Here is a 16,287-nt window from a genome sequence, read left to right as displayed (position 1 = left end):
AATGACATAATAATAAATATTATATAATTCGCAACATTAATATAATGTATGAGATGTCATGTGCTTTCACATGGATTTTTGTTTGTATATTTACTATTTAGATATGATAACTTATATATTTTTTGTAATTTTTTTTAAATATACTGTATCATTTTTTTTTTATATTTACACATGTGGCTATTATCTACCTTCTTTTATCACTTTAATTAGTATGTCTCGTTCACTTAAATCAAGACCCCTTTGTTTACAAAACTTGTGGTCACAAACAAATTATAAAAGTTAGTCAAGATAATAAAGAATTAATTAAAATTATTAGAGTTAAAAGTGAATATCAAAATGATTAGAGCCGTCTATTAAAGCTCCTTTTCTTTTTGCCTGTAACATGTATTTATTTATTTATTTATTTATAGTTTTGGTAAACTCGTAATAACATGTACTGTTTTAGTCTTTTACATCAATAATGTTAGAACCGTAGAAAATGATGGTGGGACCCATATAATGCATGTGGGACAGGTGTAGAAATTTAACAATATTTTATATACTTCAAAATCATCTTCACTTTTTTCATGGATTTTAGTTCACATGCGGTTTGGTTCCAAATCCATGCCACCTTACCTTAGTACAACCGAACTCAACGTATTGCTCTTCTCCAACAACCAACAACCACCAACAATTATGGATCAATGGCCTTCCAAAAAAAAAAAAAACACAACAACAACAACAATTCCATGTATTCAAATTTCTATAAATAGTTCATTTCAAATAGTACAAATAATGTTGCAACTTTAAGAATTTTTTCTAGGATAGTCACTAAGAAATTTAAATTATACAAAATCTAATAAAGTGAAAACTTGAATATTTGCTACAAATGTGAGTCGAGTCGCTAAGGAGAGCAAAATTGTTGCGACTGCAAAATCAAAAAGAATATAATTGTCATCACTATTAAGGAGAACTGACAACTACAATATTTTTTTTTTTTAGCATTTTTTAGGGAAAAATGAAATTAGAAATTACTTTTATTGAATAGGTTGAACGAGTTACAAATTTGAATATTTAGCAATTTTTATCTTTTTGATGAATAATTTGATCACTTAATGTTGTTTGGTCTTGTCTTGTTTTTGTTTGATTTATATTTGTTGTTATTTGAACTAATATTTATTATTGTTATATGCTTTTTCTTTTTAATTTTATAAAAAGTGTAGGGTCACGTTTCGGGGCCCAAGCTCAACAGGTATGAGGTTCTGGCCCAAGGAGCCCTACACAATGAATTTGTAGAGATCGAGTTACAGAATTAGGCCCTAACAAAGTGAGTGTTAGTTAACTATGGGTCATACAACAATCGAACATAAGAAAATCTCCTTCATGTCCATTGGATATTCGGTCCGAGGAGACGTATGGGGCGCACCTCTGTTCCTGATCAAAGACTATGGTCTTTCTCTCCTTCTTCTGTTCTAAGTTCTTCTTTTTTTCCAGTCCCCCTCTCCATGGGGACTCCCTTCTCTTATATAGCCCCCTTGAAGTCATCAGATCCTTACACTTGTTGTTCATCTGGACCTTCACTTGAGTGTCCATCCCATCGGACATCTCCCCCATCTTTCTGTGAGTTGTAGTAGTCAAGGTAACATTGTTCGCCAGTTCTCTCCACATTAATGCGGTCAGAAAAGTAGCTGCCATGCATTTAATGTGGCAGCTGTAGTCTCTCCCTTAACATCCTATACTCTCTTCCCTCTCACAGGCTTGTGGGACTCATCCCTGTTACTAATACTCGTTAGAGTGATTCTTTATTACTGGTAGGGTGCATGTTTGAGCCATACTTAGTACGTCCGAGGAGACATTTCTCCTCAAACCGCCTTTTAAACAAGTCTGGGCCCATAAGAATTGGGCTAGGAGCCCTTTTGGCGCCCACACCTTCTTCTCGGACGTAGTCGAATTTTATATGGGGTCCAAGGCCCATTGTTTGATCTGGAGACTTTACCCCTACAAAAGGGATTAAGGATTATTTTTGGGGGGCAAAACTAATTTTGGAATAATGCTACGTCTACAACATTACAATAATTCTTATGCAAAAAACTGTTATTAGTGAGTAAAAAAATAATATCATTATTGGGCCTAATTAGAATTAGTAACAACTTATCACATTAGATTTGTTATAAAAATATTGTGAAAATATTGTGAATGTAGCATTATTTTTATTTTTGTTGAACCCAACTTTTTGTAATTCTTAAGTCAGGATGTTCAACATTTTTATTAGAGTGATTACAATAGGTTAGTTTAACATATAATAATTTTTTGGCAAGTGTACATATACATTTTTTTGCAAGTCAGGGTGGTCCTGTGACCACCCTGGCTTACATGTGGAGCCGCCAGTGGCTGCAAAATTATGGGCAATTAAACAAGGTTTATTAATTGCTTGGGAACTTGGTTACAAATTTATAGACCTACAAATTAATTATGAAATTGTGATATGTTGGTTAACATCAAATGGAACTACAACTCTTGCTATAGCTCTATTAATTTGTGATTGCAGGGCCCTACTAAGCAGAGTATGGAACGTCCTACCACGTTAGATCTTCCGTGAAGCTAATAGTATTGTAGATGGTCTGGCCAAGAGAGGAGTAATGCAAAAAAAACAGCTTAGTGGAATATGCACAATGTCCTACTTTTGTAAATAATCCTTATATATGGGATCATTTGGAAAAAAAAAAAACACTCCTAGAGAGTGTTCCTTAACATCCTTGAACACTAGACTCTGTTCAAGGATGACTAATGGACCAACTTTTGTAACTACTACTTAATTAAATAAAACATCCCATCTTTTTACCAAAATAAAGAATCTATACCACCTTTCTTTTTCTTTTTTTTCCTTTCTTTTTTTTAATACAAGATAGAAATTATACTATAACTTAATTTAAGTATATATGTATGTGAATCTTCTTTCTGGAGACTTGAACCACGCTACACCCCATAAGCACTTATACTTGTGGAGTGACTATCGCACCAAGGGTGTGCGATGGTTATACCACCCTTCTCAATAACTATGTTGGCCCAAATATGAATAACAAAAGTATTTCATCTTGTTTACTCGTTTTATTTCATTTCATTTCATGTGGCTTGCATTCGTCTCGAATAGAGGACAAGTTTTACTTGAACCCCCCTCAAGTTCATTGATCAATGACAGTAGACTATAGTAGTTAAATTTAGTAACTTTAATTTATATTTTTTGAAAATCAATTTGAAATAAATAATAAAAGTCATTTAAGAAACTAATAAAAATGAACGTCAAAGAGTCCAATAGCTAAGGAGAAGGAAGTCTCATACATTGTTATTGTTAATGTGCCAAAAAAAAAAAAAAAACTTGTATCTCATGATAATAAGATTGTAATAATAGGAGAATTTTTGTATGTTGTATGTTACAAATCTTTTTTTCCACTTGTATTGTACAATATGAACTATGAACCCTAGTTACTATCATACAATACAAAATATGCAGTTATGCACGCATAAAGATATATAACAGAAATAGTGAAGATAAAATAAATAGATAAATAAATAAATGTATGAGTATATTACAATTTTGAAAAAAAAAATCAAGATTAAAATAATGATTATATATGCTAAGTAATTTATTTTATTATATTTCAATTAAGCAGCGTACTTGTTTTGTTTCAACATGTATAAGATTTGTTTTTCACTTTTTAGTCATGTTTTCAAGTAAAATATTTAACAAGTTTGTAGGAGGATGAACTCAATTCCGGGCCGAGGCTCAAAGGACTTGGAGGATCATACTTGAAAAGATGGGCTAGGCCTATCTCTATGAGTAATAAAGGGAAACATACCCAGTAGATTCCCGCAGAATTCTAGGTATGCCACCAATACTAAAACTCTTATCTAAGATCATAAACATGGGTGACCCTATAGTGGACAAAGGAAGGATCTCGAGGAACCAATCCCCCTCTTTAGCCGAGATGCCACTCTTACTAGATATGCCTTGGGAAACTCCTTGAAGGGATAAGGATTACAGAGATCGTCACCTTCGCATTAATGAGAGGTTCTCTACCTAATCTCTTCCACATTAAATATATATAGGACAACCTGAACAGTACAAACCCCCCTCCCCCCCCAAAGTCATGTTTCATGATGAAAAAGGGGGGGGGGGGAACCAATGGAAGATGGGACAAGTATCCCAAAAAAATCCAGCTGGGAGCAGGCCAACTGGAGAGATAAGGGATGGAAAAAGGACTATAAAAGAAGAGGAGGTTGCAACAGAAAGGGGATCAAGAAATACAAAGAAGAAACTCTAGAATAAAGGGAAATAGAGAGTCATGTTGTATTTTCCTTTTCTTGTTCACTCCCTACTCCTTAGGAAAACGATTTGTATATAATAAATCATCTCATCTTTATTCCTTCTGGCTTAAATCAGTTGTTTGAGGTTCTCATTGTGAAATTTCTACCTCGTTTTAATAATAAATTAGTTGTGCAAGTCATTTGCTTAGACCATATATTAAATATCTGTTTGTGTTTGAGATTTCGACCCCCACAAAGTTAATGAAATATATTATTTTTCATATATTCCTTCATTCACCTACTTAGCCAAAAAAAAGAAGATTAAAGATATATACTCACATATTAATTTTATTATAGTTTTTTAAAAAAAAAATCTAATATACATACATATATATTGTATGGCAACAAGATAAAATCATCCAAATTATAGACAAATATTCATTGATAACAAAAATTCAAGATAATAATCGAAATATGAACAAATTGATGTTTAACATAAATAGCAAAACATATAACTAAAAATATTGATTTTGATCATTTTGTCATATATATTGACATACGTTAACATATAAACAATTGCACTATCAATAAAAGGATTTGAGCCAAGTAAAGTTGAAATCTTTTTGTACAAGTATAATATGAGAAAATTTGAATATGTGTTTTAGAGTTTTTTTTGTTTTTGTTTTTTGCTGAGAGTGTTTTAGAGGTTTAATCATATAAAAATGTATTTTTTATAGTATTTTTATTTTATAAGATAAAAAATTTTGTTTTAAATGTACGCATGTACAAATGCTATACAATACACACATATATATATTTAAGAAGATATACAATACGCATATTTGATTGACCATGATGCGAACTAAAAATTGTATTTTTTCTTTTAAATGTCATCAATCTAAAATCTAAATACACAGTGACCTTAACTTGCATGAGTTTTTACCCACTCTCTCATCTTTAAAATTCTACCTTTTTATAGAGAAACAATGCAAAGTTTTTACTTTTACCTTAGTTTTTACTTAAGGTGTCATTAATTACACCCCACACGATCGCTTTATTTTTATTAATAAGAAAAACAATATAATGACACTACATTCAGTTATATTGTACTAGTCACTTATAATATATATATATATATTATGTGCATGAAAAAGTTTAATGTTTTATTTATTTTTAGTTTATGTTTAAATATGAAATTTAATAATTATGATAATTATTAATAAACATTTATTATAATTGTGTCTATGTTTGAAATTATATATTCTACTATGTGGTTTAGCAAAAAAATATATTCTACTATGTGGTTTTTTTTTTTCTAAGCTATACTTAATAAACACTATTCTATGTATGTGTGTGTATATATACACACACCCCCAAGCTTACCAATTTTATTCTTTTATTTTGTTTGGTACAACAATCATGCCTTACCATATGTGTCAAAGGTAGGCCTCGGGGAATCAAGGTATTACAAATAGATGTACAAAGCATTGGGCAGTTTATTTGTGAAAATGTATGTATAGTAAAAAACAGACTGTATCTAAAATAAGGTAAAGTTCTAAAGGTAGTCCTTATTCTTATTACTCCAATTCCTATAATTTATGATTACTTTCAATATGAGAATCCATATATCTATCAAAAGAATCAAATCAATTAGGGGTTCTACCTTGGATTAGTTCTAATAATCTTGATTAATAAATGTAATATTGATTCGAAAGAGTTTTGAGTTATGGGTCCTATTAGCTCAACAAGTACATATATAAAACAATATTTCATAGCTATGACATCTGTTTTATGATGATTGCTCTTTAGACTTCACTTGGTTGACTAACTAAAACCCAACACATAATGAGTTATAACCTATTTAATGAATCATGTAACTGGTGTTTTTTTAGAAGAGAATTATGTAATTTTTTTAAACATGAATAATACATATGAATATGGATAATTTTATCCGTTGCAATGATAACACGTGACTAAAAGTAAATTTATCATCATGACGTGTTTAATACAACTTTGACATTCGACCTAGGCTGTTATCTTTTATGAATTGCTAGGGTTCTGAATTGCTTGGTACTATAGATTAGAGATTCCTTCAAACTCAGTTTGGGACAATCCTTTTTTTTTTTTTTTTGTTCCCTTATTTTTGCTTACATCACATTAAGATCCTTTGTTTTGATAATCTTATCACATTAGTACTTAACAAACCGTATACATAAAACTGTATATATCTCACACCCATTTTCCTTTTTCTATCATCACTCTCTCTCTCTCTGGGGGCAAAAAGATCTTATTTTTGCTTATTTTCTATTATCACTCTTAAGATCTTTTTTTTTTCCTTATTTTTGCTTACATCACATTAAGATCTTTTGTTTTGATAATCTCATCACATCAGTACTTAACAAACCGTATGCATAAAACTGTACAAATCTCACACCCAGTTTCCTTTTTCTATTACCACTCTTACTCTCTCTCTCTCTCTCTCCGGGCAAAAAGATACCAAAAGGTACGTTGATCCAATCACCCAAAACTCACTCTCTCTCTCTCTCTCTCTCTGTGTGTGTCCGCTCCGCACTGTAAACAGCAGATGTGTGCTTCAAAAATCTCAGAAACAAAAAAATCCAACTTAGTCTAAAAACAAACGATCAGACACAAACCAAACACAAAAAATAACCTTAAAAACATGAAAGCTTTTCTAAAATAACTGAAAAAAAAAAAGATCCTCTCATTTTGAAGCTATTTCCGTACGCGTTTTTAGTTCTTCCTCTACTTCCAATCAGATCCATTTTTCTCCTTAAACCCTTCAATCTAAGCCCCTCTACTTCTCTCTATTTCTCAGTGAGTTTTTCTATTTTTATACGTTGGGTACTTTTTTTTTCTTTTTTTTGAGTTTATTTTGTGTTTGGCTTTCTGGGATTTGTGTTGCATGCAATACTACATGTTTTCTGATATTTATTTTATCTGGGTTTTGTTTATTTTTGGTTTTTTAGGTATAAGGAGCACTGGTTTTTCATGAAACCAAGGATTTGGACTATAACTAGTTTCTTGGACTTGAAGATGGACGGCCAAGATTGAGTTTTGAGATCAAAGTTTCTTCCTTTTTGTTGGTTCTGTGTTTTTTTTTGTTTTGGTTATTGTTGTTGTTGGTGTTTTTTTGTGAGATGGGAAGTACTTCTGGTGAGGCTAAATCCAACGGCATCGATGCGTCGGTGGGCGGTTTGGTTTGGGTCCGACGCCGAAACGGGTCGTGGTGGCCGGGTCGGATAATGGGAATCGACGAGTTGTCTGAAGGCTCTTTGGTTTCACCAAGATCGGGGACTCCTGTCAAGCTGTTGGGCCGCGAGGACGCAAGCGTGTGAGTGTGTTTTACTTGCTCTCTATACTTGTTAGCCTGGGTTCTCAATTGGGTTTTTCATAAATTTGCATTTGCCTTGGTGTTTCTCTTTGTTTGTGTGGTTTTTAGATTTGAGCTTTTGGTAATGGTTTTGTTGGTACTCTAAGATAGGAAGTAAAAGGTCCTGACTTGTTTGTTGTTTTTCTTTTTGAGTGTTTCAAGGATCATTTGAGCTTAATTTTTCCACCTGGGGTTGGTTTGTTTGTTGTATGATTGAGAGTTTGAGAGTTTTGTTGGTCAAAAAGTGTTTTGTTTGAGCATTGATGTTAATTGGGTTGTACTTGTGGTTGATGTTAATGTTGGGGATATTGTTGATAGTGTTTTTTGTGTTTCGTGGTTTTGGTGCTTGATATAAAGGCAATGTGATTGGGGAGGCATTTTTATGAAAATTTTGTTTGTCTGATAGGGTTGAGGATGCAATCTTCTTAGATTTTTATATTGTTCCTAGTTTTCAGAAGCATGAGGTTTCTCTTGCCATTGGGGGTTAATAGGAAAGACTATAAGTAAAAACCCCCCGTCCCTCCTCCCATGAGCTTAAGAAAGAAGGGAAAAAAGAAGACTTGCTTGGTTGGTGTACACCAAGGTTGTAATACTGGTCACCAAGACTGAAGGATAACCCCCTTGAAATGTACATTTTTGGATATCTTGGAAGGTGAATAAATTTTGGACCAGTCTAGATTTAAATTTTTTTTTTTTTTGAAAATTTTAAAAACACTCTCAATGAGGACCTCAACTTGTAGATTGGTGGCTAGGGATGGTGTGTTTGGGGCTGTTTTGTTTTGATTGGGTGAAGGTGGTTTCAGCTAGATGTCACCAAGTGAGATAGTTTGGTTGGTGGCAGTTCCTTTGGAAAGGGTGTTGTGTGATGGTTGTGGCCTGTGGGTGGGGTGATTTGGGTTGGGTAAAGACCAACAAGCCATTGTGGCCATGTGGTTGTGCTATTGCTTTTTCTCTGTTTTTGGTTTGGTTGAGAGAGATAAAAGTGAGGGATTTGGGAGTACTGAGTAGTGGTTGTTAGGTACTCAGGTTGTTTTCTACTTTTTCTAATACCAATAGATAGAAGCTAAGTGAGGTTTTATATCAATATTTGAGACCCTAAAAATCCACCTTTGTATAGACATTGTTATGGTTGCATTCTTTATCTTTTGAATAGATAGAAGCTATATTGTTTTATTGGATTTTTCTTTTGTATTGTTTTTGCATGTCATGAATACATTTTCCAAAGCTGTTATATGTGCTAAGATTTTGTTTATAATGCTTATTTATTTGTCTAGTCTTGGCATAGATAAAAGTGGGCGGTAGGAAGCACATTTTTTCCCATTTCACCCCATATATGGTTTATAGGAAGCCTTTGTACCTCGTCCGCTTTATTGAAGAATTGATCTCTTCTTCCCCATCCCATCTTTTTATGTAATGATATTTATTGAGTTTCATCTTGAGGGCTTGTTCTGTTCGACTAAAGGTGGGAGAGTGAAGAAATCTATAAATTTTAAGGTGAAAGATCTGATGTTTCAAGTGTCCCTCCGAACTTCTCATTAAAAAGAAAAGCTTTCAACCTGGTTCTTGAATATCAGTCAGTATAAAGTTACTTTAATTGTATAGAAGATCATGTGTTTCCAATAACATTAGCAGTACACTAATAGTGGAGGAGAGCAATATTTCCAGTTGAAGTAAGTTTCAATACTTCTGAAGTAAATTTTTTTGGTCTTGAAGCTCTGTGACCTTTTCACTGATCATCATCATAGTCTTTTGTCAAGTGATTGTCTCTTCTGAAATTTTGTTGCAAAGAATTTAAACTCAGGCTGAAAATTTTACTTGCTTTGTCAAAGTTTTAGGTATCTAATTTGGTGGAGTAGGAGAACCTTTCCTACTGTTTATTTTTAGTTTTAGGTTAATAGCAGCAAAAAAGTAAAAAGAAAAGAAAAGAAGAAGGTAATATACTAATATTGTTCTTAATTTGTAATGGGGACGTTCTATTTTATTGACATTGTTTCTTTGTATAAATCTTTTATGCCAATGTTGTACAAGTAGCGCATTGATGACTCATTGTTTGCTTTCTTGGTATGAGTTAGTTTAGGCAATGTGAGGTGGTTGAGGCCTGAGGCTTGCTATATGTATGACTTGTGCTTTTGTATGTATGCAATTAGTTAGGCTGCAAAGAATGTTTAGATCCACTTTACTAGGAGAAATATAAACCTTTATAGGTGTTTGTGGCCATTGGTTTGGGATGTAGTTACTCGTAGATTCTTTTGCAATGAAAAAAAACAGTTTTCATTAGAATCTAACTTCAGACTTTTCTTGGTTCCCTCATGAGGATTACAATAAGGGTGCTGATATATTCTAGGTTTTGCTTTTATTATTTTAATAAGTTAACATGTAATTTTCTCCCAAGTATTTTGTACTTAATTCTTTTTTCAGTCTTTGAATCATCCATGTGTATGGTGTGTGGTGTTTAGCTTTCTATTGCTTTATCTATATGGTGTTACTTTTTGACTAAATTCTCATTTGTTTATTGGTACAGGGATTGGTATAATCTTGAAAAATCAAAGAGGGTGAAGGCATTTCGTTGTGGGGAGTATGAAGAATGTATTGAAAAAGCAAAGGCTTCTGCAGCTAATTCCAATAAAAAAGCCGTTAAATATGCTCGGAGGGAAGATGCCATTCTCCATGCTCTTGAGATTGAGAGTGCCCGCCTTGGCAAGGATCGTTTGGACTTCTTTAGAAGAGAGAATTCGGGTGGTGACCATGGTAGCTCAGCTAAAGAGTCACCTAATATGTCCCACTCTGTTGAAGAAAATGGGGACGTGGGTGACAATGTGAGTGGTTCTGAAGACAATTCAAATTCAGCACCAGAGTTATCTCAATCTGGTATATCTTTTGAAGAGCCAAATCATAATAGTTCTGCTAAGGTGCAATCTGTCCAGGGAAGAAGAAGAAAAACCCCAAATGACTCGGAGGATGACGGAACAGAAGGAGTTAAGCGTATGAGAGGACTTGAGGACCTTGGCATGGGTGTAGTGTCGAAAAGGAAGGCTGGGGGGGTGCTTGATACGGTTCAACAAGATAATGCTCCACTCTGTGATTCTAGCACTGGGAATTGCATATCTAATGGAAGTCCTGTCAATGGTAGCAAAGGTTATTCGTCGTCACTCAAAAGAAAGAGATCTCAAGTGGCGAATGTTCATGAATTCTTGAAAAAGAAAAACCGTCGCCGACCATTGACAAAGGTTTTGGAGAGTACAGCCATGGTGTCTGTTCCAGTTATTTGCGATCAACTTCCCAGTTCAAGTGGTTCACCTCGTCAGGGTATATCTGATGGCAGGGTTTCAGGATTAGAATCTAATGAGTCAAAGAAATCTATGATTATTAACAATAATTCGGACAGCACTGTAGTTTCATGTGAGAATGGAGCCCCTTTAAAGGCTTCTGAACAGGCTTGTGATCCTTCCCATATCAATTACAAGATAAAGGAGAATGAAATTTCTAGCATAAATGGGTTAGCTGAGAACGATTCTTCTGACAGGTTATTTGATGTGCCATTTGTTGGGGTCCTTGAGGAGGAAAAGCACGCCGCAGGTATGCTTGAGTTAAAATGTGAGAATTTATTAACATTGAGTGTACATAACCTTTTCTTTGGCCATTTTCTTTCTTATGCAAATTTCATTTGAAATGGTGATAAATTTACTCATTTCTAGCACAATAGAACTTATTCTGTTAGGAAGTTATGCTGCATATATACATCCAAATTCTAGGACTACATAAGTTTTTTGTCTGTATTCATATTTGTTATTTTTTTAAGATTATGCTGCTTAGACTGCTTATGCTAGGGACATTGAGTGAAAGAAATGGCATGTGTATAGCTCCTGTTTGGGTCACATTTCTTTCTTTCTTCTCTCTCTCTTTAAAAAAAAAAAAAAAAACTTAGGTGTATGCAAGGCAAACTCCAAAGCAAGGAAAAAAAAGAGGAAAACAAAAGCACATTTGAATTTTAAGCTATTCAACAAATCCACTAGCAATACATTTTGGGGTTCGTAAAGGACTCTAATGGAACGGAATAGATAAATTATGAAGGAATGGAAATGAAAGGAAGGAGTAATTATTAGTTAATCCCACAGTATGGTCACATGGTGCTTCCTCTCACTTTTATGGTGGATCCCACTAATTAAATTCATAGTGGAGCCTACCATGAATGTGAGAGGAAGGAGCTTTGTGTCACTGTACTTCGGGAGTACCTAATAATTTTCCTAAAGGAATAGGGTTTTTTGTTTTCTTTTTCCCTTTCTCTCTCTAATGGAGTTAGGAATTTAAAAAAGAATGAGGAGAAAGAAAATAAAAGTAGACCTTCACTATTATTTCTATTATTTTTTATTTGTGTTTTAAGGAAATGGGAATAAAAATGCAATTTGTCCTCAATTAATGAGTGGAATGGGTTGTTTTGTTCACTTTTTGGAGGAAATGCATATGGGAGACTGAAATGATATGGGCATCCCCTTCTGGCACTCCAGGCCTTGTCACAAAACTTCCAAAGAGGGCAATGTATAGAACATACCTTAAAAAATGCATTCCATCCATTCCTTTCCCCACTCCCAAACAAGTTGTAAAGAAAAAGATAGGAATAATTCATCTAGATGGTTGTGCACATCTGTTCACCAACTAAATAATCTGGACTTATGCCTGGATTTGGGGTTTTTCTAGCCAAAAATGAGACAAATCAAGCTCATTACTTTAGGTTCACAAAGGATAACACATTTATACATATGGTTTGGTTGTCTACATCCCTTTTTTGTTTTACTTTTAGGCTGATAAGAAAACACAATTTCTGTGATGAGCTTATACTTGTCATTGCACGCACATGCCTTTTTCTTAAGTTTTGAGTTTGCTTGCTGACGTAACCCAAGCTTGAACTGGGAACTGCATAGGCATTTGTGTTTGAGAAATGACATGATTTAGTTCTTGTGCACATCTATATATGCATGAGTTTACCTGTAAAAAAAAAAAAAAAAAAAAAAAACCGCATGCATGCATTTCTTTTTTCCCCGGGGGGTGTTTTGGGGGGGGGGGGTGTTGGTCTTGTGGAGGAAGAATTGGGTGACAATGTAACACAAAATTTTTCTTCTGTGAGTCCCCTCTCTCCAAAAGTTCTAGAGGGTTGGTAGCTGTAGATGTCTTGATCATTAGTCCCCTCTGTCTGTTTTTAAATTTATAGAGTTGAGATAAAGAATGAGACTTTTGTTAGAAAGAAGGGCATGCTAACAAGGTTGATTTTGACTCTTGCCCCCATAAAGTCCTCTATAGTTTTTGACTTGGGAATAAATAGAAGGGAGACTTCCTGGTTTGAAAAAAAGGTTGGCCAAACAAGATTGTTCCCTCATTTCTAATTAGCACCTTTTCACACTGTTTGAGGGGGAAAGCTTCTATTGAGAGTGGGTTTATGGTGTTGAGAGATTTCCAGTTGACAGGAAGGAAGGCCAGAAGAACTACAGAATCACACATGCTGGACTAAGGGAAGACCGAAGGGATTTGCCGCAGAAAACCAAAAGATTAATGATGAAGAGAAGAATTTGTGGGAAAGCTTAGATCATGTTTTTATTGGAAATTTTTTTATTAGCCCTAGTGTCCACAAAATAGAGTGCAATTTAAATGGTGTTGGTAGAGAGGTTAGTGGTGTTGCTCCTAAAGGTGAAGTTATGGTTTTTGACAGAGCAGGACTTCTGTTTCTAGCCACAAAGCTCCTGATACATCTGATTGGGCTATGTGGATGGCTGGATGCTTTTTATACGTGCCATACCTGCATCTGTGCAAGTGAATTTGAATTGGACTCTTTTACATATAGCCCCTCAATTTCTTTTTTGAGGGTAACAGTTTATTTGCACCTTAGTCTTCTTTATGGATGTATGTTATCCGGTAATGAGTTTTATATTATTGGAGCTATAATATAAATGTGAGTTTATTTAAACCTTAATTTTCAAGTTTTACATTCATTGGAAAAAGTTACCTCAGAATTTCTTACGAGTCACTTTCCTGCAGACTGCTGTTTATATAATCTTCTATTTTGTTTGTTCATTCAGCTGATGTGAATTAATGAAAAGTTTATAAAATTTTCCTTGTGCTGATAATGTAATCTATTCTGCCAGGTTTTTCTCCTATACCTGTGTCTTGTTCCTCTGGAAGGTCTCATGTTGGTGCATTGGGAAGGCAATCCAGTCAAAGTAGTCGAGCCGAAGCTGCATCTTTGAGAAATGAGGGACTTAATGAATCTGGTTCTACCAGTTTAGCCAATGTTGATGTTACTATAGAGAAAGATACTTCAAAGTGGCAGTTAAAAGGAAAGAGGAATTCAAGACATTTAGGTAAAAATAGAAAACAGGACTCCAGAAAATATGTGGACATGGATGATGGTATAGAGCACTCTGAGGGTTCAGATCAGAAAGTTGATTGCAATGGCATTGGTGGGTCCCCTGCTTCGTATAATTGTACCTTACGAGCAAAGTGCAAACCGGTTGCTGAAGGCCAGGTTGATGGGCTCCGGGACTGGAACAAGCATATTTCTCCTAGGGATTCTCATATGAGAGGGACAGTCACTGAGGGGAAGCTATCACCTGATGGCTCTGTGACACCTCAAAGGTCACTTCCATTTCGTCAGTCCCGCTTTACAGTTCACTCCAGATATCAGATACCAGATTATCCTGTCAGAAATATTTGCACGGATGCTTCGTTATATGATGTCAAGCTTGAGGTGAAAGCCAACAGCTATCGTCCTCAGCATGTACCACTGGTTTCCCTCATGAGTAAGTTGAATGGTAAAGCCATTGTTGGTCACCCTCTCACAGTTGAGGTTTTGGATGATGGCCATTGTGTGGGTCTGTTGAGCAGCATGCAGTGCAATCTGGAAGTTGGTGAAATGCGTGCTACTGTTAAGCCAAATTTGGTAACTGGAAGAGTTCATACCAAGCATGTTGCATTGCAACAACGTTTTTCACCAACCAAATCATCAAAAGTAAAGAAATCTGGGTTATTGTCCAAAAAGATTCGGAAATTGTCATCATTGACTGGTCACAAGCAGTCCGAAGATGAGCGGAAACCAGTGGTAGATAAGCCCAAAGGTACTGTCGTATCCTGTATCCCACTAAAAATAGTCTTCAGTAGAATAAATGAAGCAGTGAATGGATTGGCACGGCCAACACACCGTGTATTAACATCTAGCAACCCGTGAATTTGGTTGGGGAGAAGCAGTTGCTGGATTCTACCCCTAAATTTGGTTCTTTGCTATTTTAGGTATTTTGATTCAGTTCAGCAGTCTAGTTCCTGCTTTATTTTAACTGTGCTCGGTTTTGCAGCACTGTATATTCTGCCCCAAAGGTAGAATTCTTCTGTACAATTTCGTGCATTTCCTTGTTGTAGAACTGGTAGGAGTACGATAAATGGAGGCTTCTCTTGGGTTTTGTATATAATGTAACATTAGCTGAGGTGTAAAGATGGTGATCTGGTATTAGGTATTGGTGACCTGATATTAGTCATTTTAATTTATGAATTCAGGTTGATTCAAAGGCAATAACTTCATTCCCCAGTGTACTTGGGTGTTGGACATGATAAGGAACTTACTCGAATCTACTTTAAAATTTGTTTATAGCTTTTTATTTTTATAAAAGAATGGAGTTGGCATTGAAACTATTCTAGCAGGTTTATTTGTTTATGATCAGAAGAGTGAATTATTTTATATTTAGTGTAGTTGCTGCTTTGTGTGTGTGCCTCTACTTGTGCAATTGGTGGTCCTCGTTTCACAATTCTGCAATTGGTCTATATATAATATTAGTGTTTATTTGGTTTTTTAGTTAGGCTAGACTTGAAACATGGGTGGTATGTGTTGTTGTACATGTCTTTATGTTATTTCCACCAATATCTTTTTAAGCAAAGGCCAAAAATTATGACATACAGATCTAGATTGCTACCAATTCTGATGCTATTTTAACTTGTACTAGGAGCACTAAAATGCATTGAAAAAACAGACTATACTTGCTATCCTTAGTCTAGTAAGACAATCATGTCAATTTGTTGCATCTTGGCATTTGGCCATGTGCAAGTCATGGTAACTATTATCATCCATTGATTATCTTCATGTTTCACATGTAGACCCCATTTGTGCATGTCCTCTCTCAGCTGTAAATCATGAAGTTAGTGGGATCCATGGCTGTACGAAATTAAATTAAATCAACTGATAAATAAGGCCATGGTTGTTCGTTGGCAGTCTTCAGTCTGTCAATGTAAACAGGTTTTGTAAGTAAGAACATCCAAACTTGACCATTGCCGACGGTCCTTCCCACATAGATCCTGTTGGTGATTGTTGCTTACTGCCCTACTTTTGTCCTTGCAATCGCATTTAAACTTTAAACCTTAAAAGGTCTCCGTAAGGTGTTATGTTTATAGCATTTTTACATCATTTTTATAACAATTCTTAGGTGACAAGTTATTATTGGTTCTGATTTAAACCAATTATAATTATTTTTTTTGCCTATTAGTAACAGTTTGTAATAATCTGTCACTTAAGAATTTTTTGTGAAAATATTATAGAAATAACATTTTTTTTCCGTTTCGAATTGATTTCAAGAGGAGGA

General features: G+C 34.7%; 1 protein-coding gene across 4 annotated transcripts; it reads left to right on the top strand.

Moving 5' to 3' along the window:
• Positions 1-6,667: 6,667 nt before the first annotated feature.
• On the top strand, positions 6,668-15,346 carry LOC115992192 (uncharacterized protein At1g51745-like). 4 transcript variants are annotated; one of them, XM_031116281.1, is made up of 4 exons: positions 6,668-6,787; positions 7,272-7,636; positions 10,197-11,269; positions 13,810-15,346. In XM_031116281.1, exons 2-4 carry the CDS (start codon positions 7,443-7,445, stop codon positions 14,886-14,888), a joined length of 2,346 nt encoding a protein of 781 aa, XP_030972141.1. In that variant the 5' UTR covers positions 6,668-6,787; positions 7,272-7,442; the 3' UTR covers positions 14,889-15,346. The 4 variants fall into 4 exon arrangements, with proteins under 4 accessions (XP_030972141.1, XP_030972143.1, XP_030972142.1 ...); XM_031116283.1 differs by having other exon boundaries at positions 6,670-6,787; positions 10,197-11,251; XM_031116282.1 differs by lacking the exon at positions 6,668-6,787 and adding an exon at positions 6,788-7,119 and having other exon boundaries at positions 10,197-11,251.
• Positions 15,347-16,287: the final 941 nt, after the last annotated feature.

Source organism: Quercus lobata, chromosome 5 (genome assembly GCF_001633185.2).
Source record: "Quercus lobata isolate SW786 chromosome 5, ValleyOak3.0 Primary Assembly, whole genome shotgun sequence".
In the NCBI taxonomy this organism is placed as follows: Eukaryota; Viridiplantae; Streptophyta; class Magnoliopsida; order Fagales; family Fagaceae; genus Quercus; species Quercus lobata.
This window is presented reverse-complemented; position numbering and strand designations above follow the sequence as displayed.